The 25,329-nt window shown below is 55.2% G+C and overlaps 9 protein-coding genes across 9 annotated transcripts; 5 read left to right on the top strand and 4 right to left on the bottom strand.

The window, feature by feature from the left end:
- Window positions 1–190: 190 nt before the first annotated feature.
- V2A60_001589 (Mak10 subunit, NatC N-terminal acetyltransferase-domain-containing protein) lies at window positions 191–2,896 on the top strand (the record flags this gene model as incomplete). The annotated part of the gene is made up of 7 exons (XM_083252948.1): window positions 191–218; window positions 302–415; window positions 482–549; window positions 623–751; window positions 811–1,041; window positions 1,102–1,563; window positions 1,625–2,896. 7 exons carry the CDS (start codon window positions 191–193, stop codon window positions 2,894–2,896), a joined length of 2,304 nt encoding a protein of 767 aa, XP_083109074.1.
- Window positions 2,897–3,207: 311 nt separating this feature from the next.
- Window positions 3,208–4,232, bottom strand: V2A60_001588 (mitochondrial carrier domain-containing protein; the record flags this gene model as incomplete). Its single annotated transcript, XM_083252947.1, has 2 exons — window positions 3,208–4,063; window positions 4,153–4,232. The coding sequence occupies 2 exons, from the start codon at window positions 4,230–4,232 to the stop codon at window positions 3,208–3,210; spliced, it is 936 nt and encodes a 311-aa protein (XP_083109073.1).
- Window positions 4,233–5,114: 882 nt separating this feature from the next.
- V2A60_001587 (uncharacterized protein) lies at window positions 5,115–10,607 on the top strand (the record flags this gene model as incomplete). The annotated part of the gene is made up of 2 exons (XM_083252946.1): window positions 5,115–7,236; window positions 7,288–10,607. 2 exons carry the CDS (start codon window positions 5,115–5,117, stop codon window positions 10,605–10,607), a joined length of 5,442 nt encoding a protein of 1,813 aa, XP_083109072.1.
- Window positions 10,608–11,855: 1,248 nt separating this feature from the next.
- On the top strand, window positions 11,856–16,415 carry V2A60_001586 (uncharacterized protein; the record flags this gene model as incomplete). Its single annotated transcript, XM_083252945.1, has 2 exons — window positions 11,856–14,085; window positions 14,143–16,415. 2 exons carry the CDS (start codon window positions 11,856–11,858, stop codon window positions 16,413–16,415), a joined length of 4,503 nt encoding a protein of 1,500 aa, XP_083109071.1.
- A 264-nt stretch (window positions 16,416–16,679) lies between these two features.
- V2A60_001585 (uncharacterized protein) lies at window positions 16,680–17,571 on the bottom strand (the record flags this gene model as incomplete). Its single annotated transcript, XM_083252944.1, has 2 exons — window positions 16,680–17,412; window positions 17,495–17,571. The coding sequence occupies 2 exons, from the start codon at window positions 17,569–17,571 to the stop codon at window positions 16,680–16,682; spliced, it is 810 nt and encodes a 269-aa protein (XP_083109070.1).
- A 1,775-nt stretch (window positions 17,572–19,346) lies between these two features.
- On the bottom strand, window positions 19,347–20,065 carry V2A60_001584 (DNA-binding protein; the record flags this gene model as incomplete). The annotated part of the gene is made up of 2 exons (XM_083252943.1): window positions 19,347–19,403; window positions 19,454–20,065. The coding sequence occupies 2 exons, from the start codon at window positions 20,063–20,065 to the stop codon at window positions 19,347–19,349; spliced, it is 669 nt and encodes a 222-aa protein (XP_083109069.1).
- Window positions 20,066–21,421: 1,356 nt separating this feature from the next.
- Window positions 21,422–22,186, top strand: V2A60_001583 (NPP1 family protein; the record flags this gene model as incomplete). The annotated part of the gene is made up of 2 exons (XM_083252942.1): window positions 21,422–21,627; window positions 21,691–22,186. The coding sequence occupies 2 exons, from the start codon at window positions 21,422–21,424 to the stop codon at window positions 22,184–22,186; spliced, it is 702 nt and encodes a 233-aa protein (XP_083109068.1).
- A 254-nt stretch (window positions 22,187–22,440) lies between these two features.
- V2A60_001582 (GTP cyclohydrolase 1 type 2/Nif3) lies at window positions 22,441–22,840 on the bottom strand (the record flags this gene model as incomplete). The annotated part of the gene is made up of 2 exons (XM_083252941.1): window positions 22,441–22,495; window positions 22,551–22,840. The coding sequence occupies 2 exons, from the start codon at window positions 22,838–22,840 to the stop codon at window positions 22,441–22,443; spliced, it is 345 nt and encodes a 114-aa protein (XP_083109067.1).
- A 923-nt stretch (window positions 22,841–23,763) lies between these two features.
- On the top strand, window positions 23,764–25,316 carry V2A60_001581 (PI31 proteasome regulator N-terminal-domain-containing protein; the record flags this gene model as incomplete). The annotated part of the gene is made up of 2 exons (XM_083252940.1): window positions 23,764–24,205; window positions 24,274–25,316. The coding sequence occupies 2 exons, from the start codon at window positions 23,764–23,766 to the stop codon at window positions 25,314–25,316; spliced, it is 1,485 nt and encodes a 494-aa protein (XP_083109066.1).
- Window positions 25,317–25,329: the final 13 nt, after the last annotated feature.

Below are 25,329 nucleotides of genomic sequence, written 5' to 3'. Positions count from 1 at the left end.
AGTCCGACCCTCAACGCTCCGCCTGGCTCCCACATCATGCCCACTACAACTGGACCACGCCACCAGCGCAAAACCTCCATCAAACAAACCCGCCCTCTTGCAAAGGCATTTCCTCTACCCCCTGTGCGCTAGCCACGACTATGAGGATGCTTGCCAGGTGTTCCCAGGTCAAGCAATAATAGTAAATAAAATGGCGGACTATGCGGTCGGCCAGGAAGGTACGCGGCGTCCCTCGCGAAGGATTCCAGATCCTCACCCCACCCTTGTCCCGCGTGGTTAACCCGCCACCTATGTTGCGCAGAGATGGCCAGACTGTCTCTCGCCCAGGATCCGGAACAGTACCCGCCGCCAGCTATCCACAGCCCGGGAGTTATTCCAATAGACATAACGGCCAAGTTTGCCGACGCTGTCAAAAGTAGGTCGAGCCCTAGAAGTGCCAGTGTGCGGTTTTGGCCACGCATGAGACGTTGACCATGAGTAGCTTTGGACCCGGGTGAGCTAGTAAAGGATGGCCTCTTTACACTCTTTGAGTCTGTGTCGGCTCTCGAGGTATGATTCATGAATGTTTAAATTTCCACATTTCGATGCTTCAAATCGCTGACACTTCACGTTTGCATGAAAGATAATGGACCCCAAAATGGACAGTGGCTGCGTGGCACCGGGGGAAAAGTTCGAGGAAGAATATGATGTTTCGCAAAAACTGCTCCCGGAGGAAGCTTTGGGCATAATAGATGAGCTCATTTGCCACGAAGTATGTGCAACTTGCATGTCAAAGAACCACCATTGTCTTTCGCGAGCTGACTGTACTAGATTTCATGGCACCTCGGGTACCCTTTGTCCCAGACGCTATTTACCAGCGTCTATGTTGAGGCACTCTCTATGCCCGACCCGGCCAACATTGGTGAAGCTCGCTTTGTGAGATCTGGAACCTCCGAGAGCAGTCCCGAGCCTATCCTGGAAATCCTGCGTGCCTACTGTTTGGGCATGCTCAAGGGCTGCAGCTTTGTAAATGAGCGCATCAAGATGGAGCATTACTATGAAGTATGAATTCGGTCGTAATTCGCGTTTAGATGACTAACTCATATCCTCGCCATCTTTTAGGAAGAGGATTTTGTCACAAACACTTATAACCGCACTTTGCTTCGCCGCATACCAACACGAAACATTCATTCGGCCCTTCGTGATGCCGAGGGGCTACTTGAACTGTTAAAGGACCAAGTATCTGACGAGATTCTTCAAGGATTGTCGGCCCGTTTAAGCTTACGACGAATATTTCTAGAGGCTGCAGAATCCCCAGAGAATAAAGGGGACTTTGCCAAGGCTCAAGCGCCGTGGATCGAAGCCGTGGACGTACTTCCTGTCATTGAGAAGACACACATCTTGGCCAAGGATGTTGATGATGCCTTCTCAGCCAAATTGCAACGGAAACTTGCTAGTACCATGCCCCCCCGGCCGATCGTGCAGCTAGATTTTAACGAGGCTTTCGCGCATCTCTCGCGCATGTTTGAGGACGGCCGCGAGGTTGTCAACGTACTCAAGTATACCGACTCGCAGTGCCTTTTGGTAATTACCCCTCTCGTCGTCTGCGTCAACGCCCAACGGTACCCACGCTAATCCGGACCAGACATTCGTTTCCACGTTCCAAGCCAAGAAGCCCCAGCCGCTCGTCTACGTCAGGACTCTCTTGCAAACATTTCTCTTTGACGAGATGCAGATTCTTGGGCGCATGAGTATTCGGCAACTCCTTGATGATGATCTTTCTATCCTCACGCTTCCCGCCAGCCCGCTCCTCGCCCGTAGTAACGATGACATTGAGGCTGTCCATGATATTCGTTTCACAATGTCACAACAGATGGAACTGTTCCGTCAACGTGCCGCGCAACCGTTCCTCGATATCCTTCGCACATTTTGCCAGAACCGGTGCCGCATCCGCCGCACGCTCTGCCATCTCATCCGGGACTGGGAAAATTTGCAGGTGGATGCTGAAGACATTGACCATCTCTTGCAAATTAAGACCAAGGAGCGGCCCCTCCTCCACCGAGCTTCCATGATGAGTAGTTCAGCACGCCCTGTCGAGTCGTACTCCCTTGCACTATCATCTTGGACATATCTCTACAAATTACGTCTCATGGAAATGATTGTTCAGCTCGGTTTCGAGCTTGAGGTCTATCAGTCAGATGAGCACCTAGGCATGTACTGGTATCTAAGCTACCTCGCCAAGGGTCGATTACAGCATGCAGAACGCATCAAATCGTTCATCGTTCACCGCGTTGAGGAAGCTCGCGCCTCACCGACCAAGGACTCTGACATGGAGCAAGAGCTTCAGCGCGCGCTCGCCTCCACGCGTCTCACGCTCATTGACGCTGCGGTCACCTGGGAGCTGTCCGATGCTCTAGCGTGCCTGCACACTGTCCTCGCGCGCCACAATCTCGTGCGTACGCCAGCGCGACCCTACAGCAACGATGAACTCCGCTACGACTTGCGTATGAAGCCTTTTGCTGCCATTGGACTGCCGTCACTGCCCACCTTTGCCGAGTTTACGACGGGGTGTCGCCAGCCGGAGACGTCTTCTGAGGATCTCCTGGCGTATGGCGAACGCGCACTAGTCGGCGCGAAGAAAGGCTTCGAGGCCCTCAGCAAGCTTTCCGCCGAAGATTCGTTTTCGGTGGGCTCGCACGAACGCTGGGTGGCTGGTATCAAGAATGGTCTGAAATCGTGCATTGCAGCAGGAATTGCTATCAAGACGTTGCAGAAGACGCTGGCAGATATGAGTAAGAAGGCGAGCGCGGAGCCGCTGGCAGAGGCGGTGCTAAAGTTGGCGGTTGATATTCCAACACCGGTCAATACATACCACCCGTCATGGATCGTACCTAAAGTAACAGTTATACCCGAATGATGTTCAGACTGGAGTTGATGATGGAGTCGATGAAGACGGATCATTTATGGCCAAGCAAATCTTTTATTGAATTGCATTAGCGATGCATCTAAATACCTGCCGCCAGTCTAAATGTTCCTAATATTTTCTAATATATGCCCCTGGGGTATTCATTTTGTTTCGGCTTTGTCGCGCAATATTATCAAGCACGACGAGCATACGTCTATCACAATCAATGGGCCACTGTGAAGTCTGGTCGTAGAGTTAATCGGCTCTGCCATGTAGTAGCAATGGACCAAAGCTTGCTTTTCAAGTGGGGATGTCGCCCATCTTTACTTGGCTGCAATCTTGCGGCCACTGCGAAGTTTAACAATCTGATCAAATAGAACGTCCTTGAAGGCAAACAGGAAAGCAGCCGTTAGGACGCTTTGTGTGACCTTGGGACCGATGCCCTTGTAGAGGCCGGCGTAGCCCTCCTCGCGGACGACGCGGTTGAAGGTCTGAGACATGCCTTCTTTCTTGCTGGAGCCGCTGGCGACGTGCATCTGGCTCTTGACGGTGATGTAGGGGTACGTGACCGAGGTGGCGAAGAGCTTGCCCAAGGCGCCGAGGAAGAAGGCGATGGTGGGGGTGACCTTGCGGCGGCGCTCGACGGCGTTCTTCATCTGCTCGAAGAGCGTATACTGAAGGATGGGGTTGATGACGAGCACAAGAGCGGGCATAACGCCGGCGAAGAGGGCCTGAGGTCCCTCCTTCTGCAGAAGGGCCATGAGCGTGGCCAGGGTCGAAGGGCGCGCGGGCGGCCTGCCACGGCGGGCGGCCTCGAGGTCGGCGTCGGCGTCGTGCTTGTAAGTGGTGACGCGGGTGTTGACGACCCAGATGGGGTTGGTGAGGACGACGGTGGCCGAGCCGGCAATGGCGCCGGCAATCATGGACTCGACCGTGGTGAGCTTCTTGCTGGCACGGCCGGCCTTGGCGGCGGCGGCCTCGAAGAAGGAGCGCGTCCACTCGTACCAGTAGTAGTAGACAAAGTTGGTGACGCTGATGCCAAAGAGCGCTGAATTGATGCCCGAGTAGAGACCGGGGACGCCCTCGCGGGCAATGATCTTTTGCACGGCCTCGCTGAACTTGCTGTCGGCCTTCTTCGACTCGACCTGGGCGCGGGTCGACAACGTGATGAGGGGGTATCTGCATGGCAGGCGCAAAGTCGTTAGTAGGCCGGGACTTGATAAGATTGAGACGCGGAAGTTGCAGGGTTTTTTTTTCATCATTCGTACGTCAAGACCATGGACAGGATGCCACCGCCCGCGCCAGCGAGGGCGTGCGTGACATTGTCGTTCTGGGGAGCGGCGGCCATGGTGGTTTCAAGATGGTGGCGTGGTAGATCTGGGGAAAGCGTGGGGAGCTTGTGTCATCGAGAGAAAAGCGTAAGCAAGAAAAGGAGCGAGAGTGGCCAAAGGCAGGTAGATGCTGGTGAGATTGTATGATATCAGAGAAACGAGAAAGGTCGGCGTAGCGCTCCGTTGGTTTAAGTGACGGCGGTTTCGCAGATGGAAGCTCTCAGCCGAGGTCCCGTGGGGGTGGATGCCGAAGCGTGGGTTTGTGCCGCGTAGTCAGTCGGCTGCAAGCCAACGGGCCAGCATGCGAAGCTGGCAAGACAATACTTACTTAGCAGCAACGTTAGCCTGTAAGTACCCCAGGCCCATCGCCCGATGTAAGTACCTACTTTTAAGTACCTTTCCCGTGAGCACCCGGCGGTACGTATCTTTTTGCCAGTTCATTTCCCCCATCTTTCACAAGCGCCTGCACACATGTGACCGGGGGCAGTTCGTCGGAACGGCCAAGGATTTATCCGGGTCTCCACCGAACTGGCCCGACGCGGGCTAATCCAGATCGAGTACCAAGTAAACATTGCTGTACCAGATACCGAAGTAGGAACTAGGTGCAGCTCACCTTTCACGACTCCATCTCTGTACGCGGGCTGTACGCGGGCTATACGAGGCCGTACTCTGCACCACCTGGCGCACATAACGATTGCCAACGATTGCACGAAGATCGCACAACGATCGCACAACGATCGTATAAGCGCTTACCGAAACAGCGTTTTTCTTATTTAATCCCCCTCCTCCCGTCCCCTTCCCACGTCCGAGGATTCCATGGATCTACATCTCCACCTGTTGGGATTAAGCGACAAGGTGAATCCTCTTTTTCTACCTTTGTCTTCGCGACCACCGTGGAAATGTCAAAGAGACAAAACAACACACCCGGTGCCGGCCGGCAGGCCGACTCATTCCAACGGCGCTGGCACAACGTCACCAACCCGGGCACCCCGCGCAGCGACATCATGTCGTCGCCGGATCCCCTCAACGACGGCGCGTCCCCCGACCAAATCCCCTCGTCCAACACGCGGCGTGTCACCCGTAGCCAGCGCGCGCACAAGTTCCTGTCGCTCGGCGCCACGCCTAGAAGGCAGGCGTACGAGCTCGACGTGGGAAGAAGTGGCAGCGGCGGCAGGGCGTCGCGAGGCGGCCTCGTAGTCAGTGTGGAGGAGACGGACGAGGATGGCACAGCCGATGAGGCGACGCGCCGTACACTCCTCCCGACAACGACAACGACGACTACGGTGCCGCTCAAGTATTCGATCGAGGACGAGTCTAGTGATGTATTGGGCTCGACGAATGCCACCCCGCGGCCGCGGAAAACCCGCATCCGCAACTCCAACGGAACGCCGATCCCCAAACCAACGACGGGGAAACGACGGCGAGAACCTTCTCCTCCTCCTGCGCGGACAACATCTCGCCGCCAGGAAACAGTCGAAGACAGCATGGAGTCAGACTCCATCGACGACCTAACGCAGCGGTCTCCCACGCCCAAACGGCGCACGCGTTCGCCCAGAGAACGGCTTGTTGAGCCGTCGAGCGAATCAAGCACAGAACCAATGTCCAGAGTCAACACTGCAAGGCGCAGTGTGCGTAGGCGACGATATCCCATGGCGCCGCCTCAGGCAGTTGGGTTCAAAGATGCTGGCAGCAATATGCCAGCGATGGTCCAAGCTCTTCATAGTGAAGACGACTTACAAAAGGACATCACAACTGCGTTTGCGGTAGCAGCCGACCATGGGATGCCGGCACGTACGGCGGATGCGGAGTTAGGATCCGATATCTGGATCGCGGCAGCGTCACGAGACGCGACTCCAAGAGCTGCCGCACAGTCAGTTGAGAAAGCAGTCTCGCAAATAGAGGGTCGAGAAGAAAACCGAGAGTCGTCTGTTTCCATATTGCGAGAAGACTTTGAGTACCTTCCACCAGCCGCGAGTGATGTCTCGTCTGTATATGACGAGCCATCGGTTGGGCCTACGACGGCAACAGGAAATGATACCATTGCGCAAGGCGAAGACTTCAGTATGATCCTTATGGACTCGGTTCACTCGCTCCAGGCGAGCACCCAGGGCGCTCCCCCAGGCCGCTACAGCCCTATTGGTGATGATACGAACCTCATCATCAATAATACACTGGAATATCTTCGCCAGGGAGAAGTCGCTGACCAAGAAGACGAGGGCGACGATGACGACGATGACGCAGACACATTGAGCGGCCGCGAATCTGGAAATGAACCGGCTGACGATGAAGCTACTGTGTCAAAGCCAGTAATTGCCGACTTGCAATCTCGACCCGAGCTTGAAGCTCAGTCGAACAAGTCGCAGCCTGATGCTGCAGACCTCGATGGACATGGTGATTTGGTCACTTCGAACAGCCGTGAATCTGAAAACGAACCGGCGGAAGAAGAGGTTGCCGCACCACCCGAAACGGAGGTTGCCGACTTTCGATCTGAGCCTGAAATTGAAGCTCAGTCAGATAAGTCGCAGCCCGAGGTTGCAGATCCCGCTGAAGATGGGAGCCTCGATAGCTCAATCAGTCGCAAATCCGTACTTGGAACGGCTGAAGAGGAAGCTGCCGCGCCGGGGCCAGTGGTTGCTAACGTGGAACCTGCGTCTGGTCTTGAAGGCCCGTCTGATGCGTCACAGCACAAGGCTACAAGCTCCATGACTGGGCCTGAATCGGAACCAGTAGGGAGCGCTGACAACGAGCTTGAGGCGGAGCTTGACAAGATCGTGGAACAGGAGGTTGCTCATTTCCGACAGCAAGTGGAGCAAGATGTCACAGCAGAGGTCGAAGCCGCTGTCACGGAAATGATGTCAGTTGAGCTGGAACCGGAAGCTGTGGTAGCATCAGCCCCGAAGTCGCCTGTTCACATGTCCCCGGCCAAGTCCGGCAACATACGACTGTCGCCATCTCCCCGAAAAGCAACCAGCTCGTCACCACTCCGCTACCGTGTTTTCAAGCGGTACGCTGATCAAGCTGGTAGGTCTCCGCGTGCCGGCCGTCGAGCATCTGTTTCTCCTGACAGAGCAGCACAAACTGCAGCAGCTGTCGCTCAAGTGCAGGAGACTGCGGAAGATTCCATGATGTACGAAGACTCTTTCTCGGAGATTCCCGAGGCCATTCTCGCAGCTGCAGTGCCAAGAGAGCACGAAAGGATGTCAGAGTACGAGGAGCTCGATGACGAGCAAATGGATGAAGTGATGTGCGAGCTGGAGGCTAGTCAGAAACAGGACGCGACCAGCGAGAAGGCTACACACTCTGCCTTCGATTCTGACGATGTAGACATGGGACTGGGGCGAGAGGGAGAGCAAGAGCAGCAGGTAGATGACTACGAACTGCCCTACCTCAGCCCGGATAGAGGAGAAGCAGAGCGTAGAGAGGACTCGCCGATGGCAGAAGTAGACGATGAGAACAAAGATGACGAGCAAGAAGCAGAAGAGGTGACTGAAGAGGTGGCTGAAGAGCAGCCCGATCTTTCCTCTGATGCCAGTGTAGCTCAGTCTGAAACGAATCGTCTGCCCACACCTGAGGACTCTCCGCAGGGCGCTCCGATCCAAGACGCTCCGGCATCTGCTCGCCGACAGCCGCGGACTCACTCGTTCTTCGGCTCACCAGTTCAGGCACAAGGCCTCACTAGGCCATCACCTACGCCAAGTGCCCATCAAGCTTCGGTGGCCCTTCAAGCCGAGAGCGCTGCTCAGAACAGCGCCTCCCCGCTCGAAGAGACGCCCCGAAACCAGATCTCGTCGCCTGCGCAGCCGCCCCAGTCGTTGCCCCAGGACTCTGCGTCAGCGACGCATGTTCGTCCGGCACTGACCTCGATTGTACGGGTTGGCCGCGCTCTTCAGAGCGTCACGTCGGATCCGCCCTCTCCTGAAGCCAGGGACCGCCATCTTGGCAGTCCGTTCAGAAGCTCCGGCAGCAAGGAACCGCGATCTGGCTCGAGGGAGGCGGAGGGCGGCCGCCTGCCGAGCAAAAGCCCGAACGCGCGAGTGAGCAAGAGCCCGACGGCGCGCATGCTGACCTTCGGAAGGCTCAGCCAGTCGTCCCTTTCGCCCCACCGACGTTCGCCTTTCCGAGACTCGACGAGAAGCGTCAAGCCTCCAGTCTCGGCTTCAAACCCGCCACAGCCCAACCCACCGCGACAAGCGTCCGTGTCACCGCAGCGGCAGTCTCTTGTTGACAAGAGTACAATGGGCATTGAGCCTCCAGTTGCAGGACCCAGTCCACCGCAGCCTAGCTCGCAGCAGGCCTCCGTTTCGCCGCCAAAAGAGTCCCTTTTCAGCGAGAGCAGCAGGGGCACAGGGCTTGTGCCCCCGACAATGAGCCCAGTACAGCCACTAGTTTCTCCGCAGCGAGAGTCTCTTCTCCGTGAGGTGAACAGAAGTGTGGAACCTCTGCCTCCGGCGGACTCATCTTTACAGGATGAGTCGCTGCAGGCTGCAGGATCGACACTTGGCCGTGGCTCTGCCGCCAGCTCTCTGCGACTGTCACCGGCTAGTGACACGATGAGCTGGATTATTAACGAAGGCCCGATAAGCCCCCGACTGCGCGGCGACAACACTCTGCAAGAGGTTGTGGCTACTTCGACGCAGCCAGTTGGGCGCAGCGCCTTCGTTGAAAGTTCTCCAGTGCTGCCTCCATTCGTGGCAACGGAACCGGAAGCAGAGTCTGAGGAAGAGACGCAAGCTCCCGCCGAGCCCGAGCCTGAGCTGCCACCTCTTCGCGCAGACGATGAGACGGACATCTGGGAGTTGGAGGCGGAGAGAGACGCAATGACACGGCGGAGGAACCAATCGTTTGGTAAACGTACCAGGAATCAAAAGCGAGCAAAGGTCATTCAGCAGAAGCCGAAGCCTATGCATGATTCGTGGATGCGACGGGGCATGCCACGGCCTTCAAATCGGCCCTGGACGTCTAATCGATCTGACCTGCCAGCAGCACAGCGGGTCCGAACGGGGCAGACAGCCCAATTGGCCCAGCCAGCACAGATGGCCCGGCCGGCGCAAGCAGCCCGACCTGCGGTTGAGGAGCGCGGCTCGCCATCGCGTCAGGATGAGCCCGCGCGCCTAGAGGAAGAGGCGGAGGAGTACTCACTGCTCGCCCGAACACGGGCAGCTGAAGAGGCACAGAACCTCAGTGAGTCTGCCGCCAAGGCGAGTAAATTCGATCTGTCGACATTTTTCTCCTCGCCAATCGCCATTCCGAGCATGCTGGCGAAGAAGTTCTTCCCAGGAAAGGGTAAACCCACTGAGGCTGCCCCTGCTCCTGCTCCTGGTCCCGAGGCTAGTCCTCTGGCTGCTCCGGCGTTGACAACCAGCGCCCTGTCTCGCCGAGCACCAGAGATGGAATATGCTCCTGCCTCTGTCCGCCCGCAGCGCCCCAAGCCGATTGCCAAACTGAGCTCGAAAAGTTTGCCCGTGATCCCACCGTTTGCGCCGCGACCGGGGTCGACACTTCGATCTGGACCCGGGGCGCAACGAGCCAGCTTTCTCTTTTCGAAGCAGCCGCGTAATACCTATAGTGGAGGTGCGCCGCCGCCGAGAATGCAAGAGTCAGTTGACAAGGTGGAAACCTGGAAGCGCCACCCGCGATGGGGCGGCAATAGCGTCAACAGCAACCCAAGTGGCGACTCTCCCATCCAGCCGTTTCTGAGGGCGCTGCCGCCGAAAAACGCATCGCCGGAGAAGTCGAGTCTGCGCTCACCGCTGAAACCGAAGACGCCAGGTCGGGTCGTCGAGTTTACAAGCAGCGTGCTGTCACCGCCCGAACAGGAACTGCGGCGCCAGAAGCGCCGAGAGGCAGAGTACCGGCAGGAAGTGCGGGAGCGGCTGCTTCTGCCGCAGAGCATGTGGTTCGACGAGGAGGACACCAATAGGTACGACCCGCCGTACTTGATCGGAGTGGCGCAGCTGGATAGCGGCCATGATCAAGAGAACCAGGGGTCGTCCGACGTCTCCATGACGGACGCGCCGCCGCTGGAGGAGAGCGATATCGAGCCCACGCAGCCGCCAGCAGCAGCGGCGGCGGCAGCGGCGGCACTGTCGCAGACGGCCTGGTCGCGTCAGCATTGGCTGCTCCTCGACGACCTCCTCCAAACTCGTCGCAGAGGCCCATTTCGAGGGTACTACGAGCGTCGCTCGGACGAGTATCTTGGCAAGACGGTCAAGAGCCGAGGCAAAAGCATGGAGCTTGAGCGATGGCACTTGGACTGCGTGGACGCCTTCAAGGCCGTGGTTGGCGGCTGGGACGAAGGCGACCTGGCCAAACGTCTCTTTGCCCTTATTATGGGTGAAGAAAAGCGCAGGGAGACGCTTCAGAAGAAGCGGCGCGCTGTCACGTTTCAGTGAAACAGTGACAAAAAGATTGTTTTTTTAAGTTTTGTTCGTTTTGTTTGTTTGCTGGAATCTTGTGATGAGCTCTTCTTGTATATGATTATGTTGTACTTATTTTCTTGTTTCGATTTTGGATGAAGCAACGAGCTATGCATTGTTTTGGCGTCGAAAATTGAAAGGGTTTGCATTCGTTGAATATACCCATTGATGATTTTGTTTGTTCATGACCTTGGATCTTGGTCTATAGGAGTTCTGGGGGGGGCGGGGGCGGGGATTCTTTTCAGCCTGTTACATTATTAAGATACCACACATCATGATATTTTGCGATGCAAATCGGAGAGAGCAGGCTCGTGCGCGGCCTGTGGATTGTTGGTAGCTGCGCATTTTTTTTTAATCTATGCAGCTGTTTTTGTGAAGGAAAAAAGCATTCACTTTTCTTTTCGAGGTTAGAGATGAATATTTTGAATAATTACAATGATGCATCTGTTTTGATAAAAATGAAACATTTCTTAACACGTACTTATCAGTTTGACTGTGACTATTTGCGGAATACCAGAGCAAAGATTATGTTCAACTCTTCTTTCAGTCATTTCCATATGTACAACTTGTTCCAAAATGGATCATCTTTTTTCATCTTGTTTAATATTGTTCACAAGAATTCCGTACAGCCGGTGCTTTTACCAGACCGTCGGAAGATAAATAAGGTACATTCCCCAGAGCCTAAAAATTGCGGGACGCGGAGGTACCGATTTTTGTTTACTAAATTAAGCAACAACCGCGCCACTGAGTGGTTGAGACGCGTCCCACACACCGCGTTGGAGCAAACTGCCTGCAACCTCTTGGACTCTTCAAGGTAGGACGACCTGTTTTGAGGCCGACCAGAAGAGGAAATTAACGCTGGCGTCCCGTCTAGAAGGCCCGAATTTTTTTCGCTTCCACGGCTATTTCGAATATCCGCAGCCTCCTCTGAATTATATCCGATTTTCAAGCCTTGGTCGCCGTTAGAGGAGCAGGGCCTCCCAGGCAAACCAAGCGGGCACTGTGCTGGTACGCTCCGCCGCCCAGTTTATCTGAGACCTGGGCCCCTCAAGGCTGGAGAATCTATTTTTGCTATCGTTTTTTTTTAAACTCCGTTCTTTTGACCCAAAAGCGTGTGGCTTTAGTTGCGCGCGCATTCCACCCAGCGCAGACGGACGGCTATGGTCTGCGACCGTTGATCCTCCTCCTCCCCGCCGTCCGCCGCCGCACCGCCAGCCGCCTGTCATGGTTCGAGTCACCGAGGACATTGCGCTCGCGCCGGAGCAGCTGGTCGCATACCACGCCTCGGATCCCCTCCTCGGCCACCTCCCCGTCGTCGTGCTCTACGGCTCTTCGACGACGGCCAACCACACCCACAACAGCTCGCGCGTCCAGATCCACGTCCTCTCGCCCGCCGGCCTGCGCAGCTTCCCGCGCCTGACCCTCTCCCCCAACTCGCCTTTCTACAGCGTCGTCGCCCGCTTGCCCCGCGAGTTCCAGGGTGATGAGGTCTACCGCGCTCTCGCTTTTGGCCTCTTCCGCTACTTCTCGGAGCTGCCCGACAGCGTCCGCGCCCATCTCCGGAACGCCTACCCCACCAGAGGCCGGCAGAACGATGACGTGCCGCTGTTTGGTGACCAGCATGCCGCCAACGTGGTGGCGTCCATGATCCAGAGCGATCACACGCCCGCCGTCGTCTCTGCTATCCAGGACGCGCTCCAGCCGCAGTACATCAGCAACCTCGACATTGACTTTATCCTCCCGCCGGGTTCCATCGTGCCGCTTCAGGAAGAGGAGCTAGAAGATGTTCCCGAGGACGAAGATGACATTCTCGACCCCACACTTCGACAATATGGCGGATATACCCCCTTGGTGAAGCTCTTTGGTGAACCCGTCTTTATCCCTACGAGTCGACTGCGCCGCGCGCCGTCAAAACCAACATCGATAAATAAGAGCAAGACCTTCACCGTAGAGCAAAAGATTGAGTTGCGCATGAAGCTTGCGGAGCTTGTCGACACTGAAGAACGTTATGTTCTGAAACTCAATGAGCTGGCTCACTCTGTCGTGGACAAGTTTTGCGACGGTACCCAGCGAAGACAGGGCGAGAACCTCACTGCAGCTGAAGTAGAGCTCGCGCGATTGTTCCCAACTGCGGCTGAGGAGATCCTTAGACTCAACTCTGCGTTCTTGAGAGAATTGCAAAACGTCATGGATGAGACGGAAGAAGAAGCACTGGCTGACATGGAGGGCAACAGTGCGCACCTCATGAGTCCACGGCAGGCCGGCCTGGCACGTCCTAAAGACCCAATCGGAGCGCTAGCTATGGCGAAGGTATTCCTGGAATGGTTTCCTAAATTCTCAGACTGCTACAGAGACTATATCAAGGCCAGCCAGCATTTTCCGACTTCGATGGATGGCTTCTTGGACCCGCAAGCGACACCCCAGCGGGGTGATCAAGCGACCAAGTCCGCATTGATCGAACCTGTTCAGCGTCTACCTCGCTATAGTTTGTTGATTGATCAAATAGTCGCCTCACTCCCCATCACGCATCCTGCGCTTCAATCGATGCTCAAAGCTAGGGACATTATCACGAATATTTGCTCACTAGACACCGCCGAAACGACCAAGCCCCAGCTTGCTAGCCAGCTTCGAAATATTGTTGAGGCTTGGCCAGCTGATCTCGAGCCCAAGGGTCGCCTCATCGGAGCTGCTGATTTTATTGAGCTCTCTCTCCCATTTGAAGTCTCCCTCGCGGAAAGCGATAATAGAGGAATTTTACTGCTGTTCGCAGACTGTGTGGTTGTTCTTAAGAAGACTGGCCGCCTCACTGGCAGAGACTTACTACGAGAGATTGGCAAGCCATCCGCCGCGGAATTGCTCATTTCTATGACGAATGCCGCAGGTGGCTCCGCAGCGTACGAGTTTGCCTTCACTGGATGGCATGATCTTGCCAGCGTCCGCTTCACCGAGTCAGCTAATGGCAGCCTCACGTGGATGACGTCGACACAGAATATGAAGGGTAGGCATACCGGCGAGCACCGCATCAGTACAGCCCCAACGGCAAGATGCTTCTTGCTGCAAGAGTTATACGAGGGCAAGGCCGCCCGGTGGGGAGAAGAGGTGGTCAGAGCAAGAATTGAGGCGCGCTTCTCGGAAACCGAAAGAGAAGACCCATGCTGGACGCTTCGCTCCATCCGTATGCCTGACAGCAACCTGGGGCTCCATGCAGCGGTTTTTCAAGAAGGTGCAGATCAGCTTGTCGAAGGTCGTCGTGAGCCTGCTGCCGTGCGTGTTGTTGTTGATCATGACAGGGGCACGAAAGGCGCGCCCGTCGGACACTACGGAGTGGAAATCGTCGTTACAGTAGCCGCCAATGACCTGAAGCGATTATCGATCATTACCGTAGGCTTGCACGGAAAACAGTATCAGGATGATGTTGCTCTGGAAGACTTTATCCCTACACTGTCGCGAAGGAGTAAGTCAGCGTTGCGGGCAACTTGACGAAGTTAACTCTCTGCTAACATGGCATCAGTCATTCAACTCCTCAACAGCCAGTTCAACGTTGCTAACATCAATCTTACGGCCGCTATGGTTTCTTATTATAGTAAAATCCTGCGCAGTTTAACGTTTTCTGCACAGACCACCCCTGTGCCGCGCGCGGAAAAGACGAGGTCATTTCTATCTACATCGCCCGTGAAACTGTTGTCGAACTTGTGGAGTGGAACAACGAGCAGCATTGCCACCAGCAGCAATACTGCTGGCAGTCACACGTCCAATAACAATAGCACAGCAACTCCAGAGTCGATAATTTCGACTGCTACAGTTGCACGCCAGCCCTCACTCCATCGCAGCAACAGCTATCATTCAATATTAGGATCCATTCGCGGCGAGCGTTCCTTTATCGAAGATACACCGCCAGATAATCCTATCATGCGATTAGAGGAAACATTTACAGCATATGCGGCGGCGCTGCAGGAACGCAAAGGGGCGATAAACGGCAGAACAATGCTCAATCGATCTTCTGTAGACGAAGTGCTGGTCAACGACGTCTACAACCGGCTCATCGAAAACCCTTACGACTTCGAATTACCAGTTGATGTTAGTGCGGAAGTCATCTTTGTTTCTTTCGAAAACTTTCTGCGCATCGCATGGACGGAGCAAATGGGCGCAGTAATGTCCAAACAGGCCATGATCACTCTACAAGATCGTGCCAATCGGAGAGCACTCGGCGATTTTGCAGATTTTGTGCGCTATTTGTTCTCCGACATGGCACCTCAGAATCGCCGCGCGTTCGCTGCGCTTATCAAACTATTAGCCGACCTTTTAGATGGCTGCAGCGATGATGGTGACCGGGGTGCTTTGACAATTGCCTTTGCCGAGCTCCTGGTCATGGATGGAACTGCGTCTCATTATATCAACCTTTTGGACCGGCTAGTGGAAGACTGTGATCGGATCTTTGGTGGCATAAGCCCGAACCAAAGTTTTTCGTACGAAGCATCGACGACAGGATCCATTCGTTCCGCCACGCTTCGCAAAGAGGCATCGATGACAGGCTCGATTGCGTCCAATACTTCCTCGCTACGCAAAAAGTTCGGCCTAGACGTGTTGATGCGACCAAATAAGGAAGACCGCCCGGAAAGGCCATCCGTCTGGAGGAGTCTCAGCAAACATCGTAACCCGGCAACAGGCGAGCCCTCGAGTTTATCGAGGCGGTCAGTGCGGCATGGTTTGATGGGCGAAGATGGTACTTTGCCCAGGCTCTTGCAACGAGGCAATAGTGCCCGAGAACGACCAACAATTGCAGGCGCATTTGACGCTCCGAGCAGGCCGACAAGTTCACACAGAGCAGAGTTTCCACTGAATACAATCGGCGAGCCTCAGAATGAGGGTGTGAGCCCATCAAGATTCAGACAGAAGCGACGAAGCTCCCTGTCTGATCTCAAGAGCTTGATGGAGGCAACATCCTTAGATGACGAGGATGAGCCTGTTCAGCCACTTCAGCTTTCGAAACAGACTTCAGGAAAGATCAACACATCAGCTGGACAAGAACTGCAACGAGACATTAGCGGTGGCTCGCAGCAGAAGGAGAACATCGACGCGTCCGAAAGTGTGAAGTCTTTTGATAGCAGGAGTGTACCCAGCAAGGTGTCATCGCCTGTCAAATCTGTGGCTAAGCACGCCAAGGCACTCTCCGTAACAAGTATTCCTATGCTGAAGCCGATTCAGCTCGACCCCCCCACAGCAGCTTCCGCTACCAAGCCCGCTGGTGGGCTTACACGATCTCCGGCAAGACTGAGACTGCAATCGCCGCAACGTCTTCGAGATCGCGTGCAGACAAGCAGGAGTGCTGTAGGGGAAGCCAGTACAGCATTGCGAGCTGAGATACAAAAGGCCACAGATCAGATTTCCCACAGCAACGCCCCTGCTAGCACGGCAAGCCTCGATGCACAAGGGCTGCAGGCTTTGGAAGAAAAGCTCAACAAGACTATTCAGAGCTTGCAAGAGAAGTACTCTGCGCTGCAAGAGGAGATGGATACGACTCTGAAAGCTACCGAAATTAAGATGCGTTCCATTGATCAGCTGCACAAGGAGGCTTCGGCCGAAAACGAGTTGATTTACGAAAAGTTCAACGACGAACTCGGCAAAATTGTCAAGGCGCTTCGTAGCAAAGGCAAAGAGGACAAGGAAGAGCTCATGGCAAAATTGAAAGAGCATTCGGAGGAAGCAAGCAGGTTGAGAAGGGAGAATGGCCGGCTGAAACGAGAAAACATTAGCCTCCGCGCCTCATTGAAAAAACCCGAATGAGCAACCCTTGCTCTCTCATTTTAAGAAGCATGTTATTTACGCTAGACAATGATGTATGACTGGTCACGGGAGTGACAGAAAACGGGTAGTGCATTTTGAGACGTGGACATGAGAAACAAATTTGTATATATGTACTATAGAAAGAAAGAAAGAAAGAAGAGCAGACTATGTACAAGTTCTGTACCGGTTTATATACGTGCTGAGCCCTGGCATGTGATGTCGCAACTGATAGCCAGAAGAAGAGAACGGGTGCGCGCTGCTGCTTTATTTGGCCCAGCGGAGAAGGACATCGAGGTGCTTGCCACGGGCACCCCAGCCGCCGCAGCCGCCGTCGGCGCCGCCATTGTCCGTGTGCGCGCCCGGGTTGCCGCCGCCGCAGTTGACGAGGTGGTAGGAGCCGGCGGCGCCGCACGACCGGGCGTTGGCGTCCTTGCACTTGAAGACGCAGGTGGCGAGGTTGGCGACGCAGCCGTTGCTGCCGCGAATGTCCATGGCGTGGCCCTTGGCGTTGACCTCGCGCGAGACGTCAAAGGTGGCGTAGCCGCCGGCCGTGTTGAACTCGCCCCAGGTGTTGTCGACCTGGCCGGCGCCGTTGAGGCGCGTCTCGTGGCCGTCGAGCGAGGCGAAGGCGCCCGTGACGCCCTCGGCGAGCGAGACGGTGACGCTGTCGCCGGGCCGGGGCAGCGAGACGGAGATCTTGGGCGCGCGCACGTTGACGCACATGGCCTGGTAGTCCTGCGCGTGCTCCCACGTCCACAGGATGAGCGTGACGGGCCGCGCCGCCGGGTGGACGGCGTTGTTGGTGAACTTGAACGTGTAGGGTCCCTGCGTGCCGATCCACGCCTTGCCGTTGGGCGACTGCGCGTTCTGGCCCTGCCCGCGGATGCCAATCTTGGACATGTACTCGCAGTCGGCCTTGTTCAGGTGCGGCTTGAGCTTGGAGCAGGAGAAGCCGGCGGCCGCGAGTGAGCTCTCCGCGACCATGGTCTCGTTGACCCTAGGGGAAGGCGGGGGGAAGCAAACTCGTGTTAATGACAGGTGTATGGGGGGGGGGGGATGTGGATGATGGGGAAGCTTACATCTCGGAGTGAGTGAGGTCAGCGTTGCTGAAGCCAGCGAGGGCAGCAACGGCAGCAAATATAGCAAAGGCGCGCATATTGAAAAGACAGCGTCTGTTTGGCGGGGGACTGCGATTTATCTGAGTATAGTGTGGCTTGTTATGAGCTTCTGATGAGCATTTCGTCTCTGAGATCCTGTCGGCGAGGAGGTGAGCCTTTTATATCTCCTGACCCGGGTCCAGATTTCACCGACTCGGCCTCAATAAGCTTCATCTTAGTCCCCAAAATTAGACCGCTCACTTCACTGAAAATTGAGTCTGTCGAGTCTGCCATAATGGGAAATGTCCGTGGAAAAGATGGCTTGTTTATCGAATGTGTCCATCCTCAATGTCTCCGGAGGATTGTGGACTCTCTTCGCGGTAGAGCCATGCCCATACAATCCAGCGGCTTTCTAGTGAGTGCCTTGTCTCTCAATATAGCTTTTCGGGGGGCAGTGTCTCCTCACAGCAGCAAGATTTCCGCTATCGCCGTAGTACGCGGGTAGATTCGCTGACTGCATAGCCAAGCCGGTGTAAGTAGCTGATGCAGGCGAACTGGATGTCTGGTTATGGGCCGTTGACTTGCTTCCTTTGGCGGAGAAATTCCTTCAAAAACAATCGTAATGCACCTCTGTGCAATTCTGTTTCCACTGATATTGGCTACTGACAGTATCTTCGTCGAATGGACATAGTTCCTGCAGTTCCATGCGGTTGTGGTTCTCGTTTGTGATGTCCTCGGTTTTTCGCACCTTGACGGTAGGAACTCCATCCACGGAGTCCCGAAAACACAACACTGCTAAAGATATCAGCACATACTAGTGCTTTTTGAGCCAAGGTTCTACATTAACCGACGCCAGACAACTGAAGGATTCGCTGCCCCTGCAACTATTGATCCCTCGAGCAAGCATGGCCCAATTACACCTCCACAGCGGTCACTCCTATTGGTCTTGGGCCTCTGCGCAGACTTTGTTCATTCGGCCTCGCGTGGGAACAATGGAAACGTTTCATGGCTGTAGTTGTAGACCAACTCCCTTGCACTATGGGAATAAGTGTCCATGAACGGTTAACCCGAATCGGGTGCTGCCGAAATGGTGTGGAGAGCTGTAAGCGCTTGTCCATACACCTGTACAGCTGTGTCTACCTCGTCGAATCACCTTTGAGAAGTGTGCTTATGCGATGTAAAAAAAAGGCCGATGAAAGTTGCAATCTTATCCTTCATTATGGTTCTTATTGCAAGTGGAAAGTCTAGAACCGTCCGGGCTGACAGTGCGCAATGCACGGGGCCAAATGGGCACACAGGGCAGACAAGTCTGCGCAACCACCACCCACCACCCATCATGACCAAACCCAGAAACTAGGTACCCGGACTACTCCTAGATTACCGGGCTAAATGCAAGGCACAAGGAGATGTCTGCACGTGGGCGCATGGTAGCCGGCGCTGATCTGTGCCTGTTCGTCAATCAGGCAAGTCCAGACCGGAGACTTCTTGTCTGCTGTTAGAGTTACCAGTAAACAACGCACAAGGAGCAAGATGCACGTTTGGCTTCGTGTAGGGATAAATTTCACGTATGGCTGGATCCTTCCTCGATGAAAGCCTTCCGATTCCTGCAACTCCCCCTTGCGGATCGCAATGTTTCCGATATCTTCGTTTGCAGTAATGACTGTGAGGGAGCAGACCGACTCGTGTTTTTTTTTCTTTTTGCCTCGAAGAAAAAAAGGATGACAATCACGTATCTTGTGACTCCGACACTTGATTTTTTTTCTCGAGCCAGCACTCGAAGAAGAGGGGTCCGGCTCTCACAGAGCGAATCGGTGCCGTGGTCATGTCTCTTGACCTAGATACGCCTCCGAGGGTGGCGTCCGCTGGGATCCATGCTTGAGGATGCTGGGTGCTGTTTGTTAACTTCAACATTATTGTATACAAAGTGTTTCAGCCACATACCCCGATAGGTGCTTCTGAAGCATCACGCAGCTCAACCGCAAGCGTAAAGGTGCAGTTCTCCGGTAGCGGCGGGCTCTTTTCCCCCGCATAAGCGATTCTGCGCAGAGCCCCTCGCAGGCCTTCATTCACATCCGTCCAGTTGACTTCGTCATCTCGCTCGCCAGACGGTTCCGCCGCTGAAGGTCCAGCGCCATCAACTTCGTAATTCATCGTCGCTCCCGCCGCTGCCTGGCCGCCGCCGCCGCCGAGGCCGCCGAGGCCCTCCCTCTCTCCAGCGACGGCGTCACCCCACGCGGCCGGAAATGACTGCAGGTCAAACACCCAGCGCTCCAGAACCGTCATCGACTGCGGCGCATGGATAGCGAGCACGACGGCGCGCGCGGCCCCGGTGCGGACCTGAGCCGTGACGGCCGCGACCGCGTCGGCGACCCAGGTGCAGACACCAGGATGACGCGACTGATGAACTGGCAGGTTATAGGCGCGCGTCGTAAGGAAGCTGCGCGCCGGGTAGAGGCTGCGATGGAAGAGCAGCGAGTGCACAGCGACGGTGAGGAAGCTAGAAAAGGACGAGAGGAGGCGCCCAGCCTGGTCTGCAGGGATGGATGAAGTCATTGTTCATCCAGCGTGAGATTTATCACGGTCAACGTATTCTTCCATTGGCCATCGAGAGTGCGAGCATTCAAATCGCAAAACCAGCTTGAAAGCGTGGAAAGTGTACAGTTGTCGTGCGCAGGTCGTGAATGAGCTACGCCAAAGTGGTGATACTAACTAGTGCACGTGCGAAAACTTGACCGATATAGAGCAGGAGCCGCCACGCCCAATACATCACGAAACGAAGGAACTTTTCTGCAGAAAATCTAATGCAAGGTCGTAAAATCATGGGGGCTTACGAAACCCATTATTAGGGTGATTCAATATTCCGACCAACACGTTTGCGTATTCAGTCGTCGACTTGCACAACGGCTCAACTAAGGCCACTGGTCAAAGCAGTATACCGCACATGAAAAGTAGCGTGATCCAAGATGAAAGCCATACAGTATGCTTATATCGTACCGTATTTGGCAAGTCGGCGCGCGATAACGGTTGCCTTGGCCGGCCCCGTCACTGCCATGACCAACAGCAAGCCCTCTATGGCACCGCGGTGCCGAAATTTCTACAGAGCTTCACAAGCAACTTTCACAAGTCTGTCTCTACAGAATACAACACCTTGAGCCCACAACTCCAAATCGGACCTCGCATTCACGTCATACGAATATGTTCCCGACTCCACTGTGTCTTCGGTCGATGCCGAATCGAGCCAACAGCCTGGGTCTCCGTCTCCGTTACAGCCTTGTTCTTCTCTTTCGAGACAGCGGGCAAAATCCGATTGGCAATTGCGCTTCGAACATCCGTATCTGTCGGGTTTGACTTTGCGGTAGAGCGGTCGACTCCGTTGGTCATCCCTTTGTATGTGGGCAGCCCTTGCGGGTCGCAGCCGGCGGCCGCGCTTTTTGGGAACGAGGCTGTGGTCCGAGCATGACCTGCCATGCTGATCACCAGCCTTTCATGTCTTGGCTTCCTACTCAAAAATGGCACAGTCTCGCATTAGATACATTTCAATGCGCTGCCGCGAATCAAACGCTTGCTCGGGAGTGGTTTCTGGTGTCATGATCCTCGCCATCGTGGATTCGGTTGCAGTAGTTCCATGTTCAAAGAGGCGCCTTCAGGCCTCAATTGGCTGGGTTATCAGATTTCTTCTTTTTACACCAAGTGTCTACAATAGTTTTGTCCACTGTGCCAAGGCGTCTCCAGCCTGGCAATGACGTTGGAGACTTTTGTCAGGCTGAGACCGGGGACAGCATCGTCGATCAAGTAATTTATCTTGCAGAGCCCGAGGGTATATAAACCCATAATCATTCCAACCTGTGTCAAGTTCTACAATACATTCAATTCATTGGATTCCAAACTCTCCAGCCTCACCCTTTCACCATGCGCTTCTTCAGCACCCTTGCATCTACTTTGGTAGTCGCCCTTTCGGCTACCTCAGTCACCGCCGTTCCGCACGACAAAGTGAAGGGATACCCTGAGAAAGTTACGGAGAAGTATGGAAACCTGTACAAGAAGTATAAGCCATTCCTAGAAGTCGTGACTGGCTGTGTCCCCTTCCCCGCGGTCCAAGACGATGGCGGCGTCAGGTAAGCATAACTGTACTTGAGCGTCTTTCGCTTTCTTCGTATGCTGACGCTCTGTTGTCATAGCGGCGGTCTCAAGAACACTGGCGCTATGAATGGCCACTGCAGTAAGAGCGACGGTCAAGTGTATGTTCGCGGCAAGTCGGTCAGTAATGATCTCTTTGGTATCATGTACGCCTGGTACATGCCCAAGGATCAGAACGTGGACGGTCCGGGCAACTTGGGTCACCGTCATGAGTGGGAGAACATCATCGTCTGGCTCTCCAGTGACAAGGACAACGCCGAGTACAAGGGTGTCTCTTACTCTGGACATGGAGGCTACTCTTTCGAGAAGGACAAGAAGTATCTGGACGGTTCGCGACCCAAGATCATGTACCTCACCAAAGGCAAGAACCACGAGCTCGAGGTCGGCACCAAGAAGGGTGGCGAACAGCCCATGATTGCTTGGGAGTCTATGTCGGATGCTGCGCGCAGCTCTCTGAATACCTATGACTTTGGCAAGGCCAATTGCGGCATCAATGACAAGAACTTCCAGGGCAACCTCGATAAGGCTAAGCCTTAACTAGTATTTAGCCAAGTGAGAACTGTACGGACAGCTATGGCAAGAGATCAGAACTAGATCGTCTCAATAAATCACCGACTGAAGCTGCATAATAAGTCTCCGTTTCTCTTTTTAATCTCGCTCCCTTTCTTTGGCCTTTTGCTCAAAAATTTAGACATAACCTTCGGAAACTCCAGCGTAGTCAAAAATATCTCCGCACCGACTGGACGCTGCCAATCATATGCGCCCAGGAAGTGCGTCCCTAAAGCGGCCAATCAGAAATCCTCAAGTCGAATTACCTTGTAGGAAGGTTCCTCATATGGGTGAGCTCTTGCGGAAGTATTAGTCTAAAATTGCCCTCTGGGTAGCGTCAACATGTACTCACTCCTTCAACGCGGCTACCGCTCGTCGGGCGACATCCTCGCCAACACAGATGGTCTCGACGCGAACCTCTTCCACGTGCTCCAAAGCACCGACAGATCCAATGTTTGGGTTCGCCGTCGCCCCTGGCCGAAACTGGCCTGTGCCATTGATAGACCAGCAGCACTCCGTGTAGCTTCCGGGGCCTGGGTAGCGGCCCGCGCCAGCCTTGAAGATGGCAGCCTTGCAAGCGTCGACAGCAGCAACGGGCGCGTGGAAGATGAAGCTGAATCGAGGTACCACTGCAGATGCCATTTTGCGTCGGTATCTGCCTGCTGTTTCCCGTTTGGACACAAAAAGGCTGGCTGAAGGCTGGCTTGGTAGAAGTAGGTTATGTTTGCAGTTGGGCAGGGAAGAGGGGTTGAGGCGGCGCGGCGTGCGGTGTGCAGCGTTTCTTGACGGACCCATTCATCTGAGGGAGTCTGTATAAGAGGCCATCTGTTGAACATCTTTAAACACTTCAGGTCACTCTGCAGGTCTTCTATGTTTCAATCATGAGAAAAATTCGATTTTTATTTCTTCCTAAAAGGAAAGACGTTAAACCAGCAGGCTGCTTGACTGTCCGGCACTATTGCCTAACATGCCCTGCCACTTGGAGGCATACTGACAGGCATATCTTCTCACTATTCTTCAACCTTCATTGGCCAAGCAGAAAATCATGGCGGGCAACCAGAGTCCCGATATCCAATCCTTGGTTTGCATGCAGTGTCATGGCATGATGCCCCGTAGCCGACACTCGGTGTAGCAAATCGCCGAGATTGTGTGCCGGCAGCTCGGCATTTCCCTAGACAGCCTATCTTCTGTAGAATAAGTCTACCAAGCCGTCGGGTGCACGTAAATCCTTGGCGCTGAGAGCAGACGGCGGACGTGGCTTCTGTATCAGAGGCTACCACTTTTTGTATGATGTCATGCTAATAAGAGGGCAAGATCATGACAAGACAATCACAGCCCACATCAGCAAGTTCTACCTAGTTCGTGTCTCCGGAATCAAGGCACGTCTGGTTCCAATCCCGTTCAAGAACAACTTCTACAAGCTAATTTCAGCAAGCCAATGATACGCCAAGTCGATGCCGTTACGCAAGCACTAGCAGCCTAAAAGCAGCTGGAAGCGGTCACAGCCCCCCCGCGTTCGAGAGCAACTCCACATATAGGGCTGAAGGAGCGAGGCAGCAAAAGCCATGACGAAACCCCCGGGCCTCAGCTACTTTCTCACTCTCTCGCCTATAAATTGCAAAGACGTCGCCACCTCGCCCCCATCGATATCAATATCCAGCTCTTCCGACACCGGTCAGCTTTACCAGACGAATCCCCATTACGAAAACGATCGCCGTTCATTCATCCTCGACCCATATCCATCCGAAGCTCTGATTTTTACCCCTCATCTCTGTCTCTGCTCCCATCAACCCCGCCACAGCCATTGCATCGCCCAAACCCCCAACATGTCGGCGCTCAGCACGACGGCCATCCTCGAGGGCATGGCCAAGGCCTTGTCCACACACACACAAGGCGACGACTCATCAGACTTGGCCAGCTCATACGAGGCCATTGGTCTGCTCGTCCACTCGTACCTCACGGAGCTGGGCTTTAAGCTCATCGGCTTCCAGGAAGACAGACCACTAGGTACGCCCCCTTCCCTCTCCCAAGACTAGTTTCGCCGCCCGCGTCGACTGACACATTGCCTCCACCAGCCGAGTGCCAGTCTCTCGCGCCTCGTCTCCCCTCCTCCTGGAACGCCGGGTTCGGCTCCCTCGGCTTCGTCTACACCCACGACCAGCAGCCGTCCGACAAGACTACCTATGTCTTTCGCATCGACAAGATGGGCGCCAAGGTGGAGATACGCGGCACAATCTCCTCATCCGCGACCTCCTCTTCTGACAGCAACACCATCCATCGCTTCGACGTCGCCGTGCGCGACGTCGTCCAGCCCAACAACCTGCCTGTCCGCATCACCCTCGATGCCGAGGGCAAGGATAATGGCGACCGCCATGACCTTGTCGAGAAGCTGCGGCTTGTCTTCGTATCCGATGCTGCCATCGCGGCCCTCCTTCAGGACGTCCGCGTCAAGATCGTGCAGCACCTGTTGGGCACTGGCGCCGCCGCCCCCGCCGCCGAGGTCGAGGCGCGCGCAGAAGACGCGGCCGAGGAGCGCAGATTGCGCGAGGAGCGGTTTCAACAAGAGAGCCAGGACCCGAATCGGCCGTTCTCCGGCAGTGCACAGCCCTCGGCGGCAGACATACCCGTCCCGCGACCGGGAGAGCTGCCTGAGTCGGCACGGCCCCGCCCCGGCGCACCGAGTGGGGAGTTCATGCCACCTGGTTTTGAGGATGAATACGACATCAACCGCCCCCCGACAGGTATGGCCGGCGGTCTCGTCATGCCTGGCAGCGGCCGCTCCCCGTTCAACATCGGACACGATGACCTGCATCCACCCGGACTCGGGCCCCATGACCCCCTCCGTGGGTCCGGACTACCCAGCGGCCTAGGCGGCGGTGATGGCGGCTTCGGCGGCAGCGGTGGCTTCGGCGGCATGCACCCTACCTTTGATGATCCCCTCTTTGCTGGTCAAGGAGGTCGCACCGGACCGGGCAGGGGCAGCGGCGGCGAATTCGATCCCCAGGTGCCGCCTGGGGCGCGATATGACCCGCTCGGACCCGGTGGCGGACCTCGCTTCCCTGGGCCCGGTAGTGGCCAAGGCGGTCATCCGTTCGGCGGCGGAGGAGGGATCATCTAAGAAAAGGAAGAGC

This window comes from Cordyceps javanica, chromosome 1, assembly GCF_051103115.1.
Source record: "Cordyceps javanica chromosome 1, complete sequence".
Classification (NCBI taxonomy): domain Eukaryota; kingdom Fungi; phylum Ascomycota; class Sordariomycetes; order Hypocreales; family Cordycipitaceae; genus Cordyceps; species Cordyceps javanica.
The sequence above is the reverse complement of the archived record's forward strand: the minus strand, read 5'-3'. Positions and strand labels throughout refer to the sequence as shown.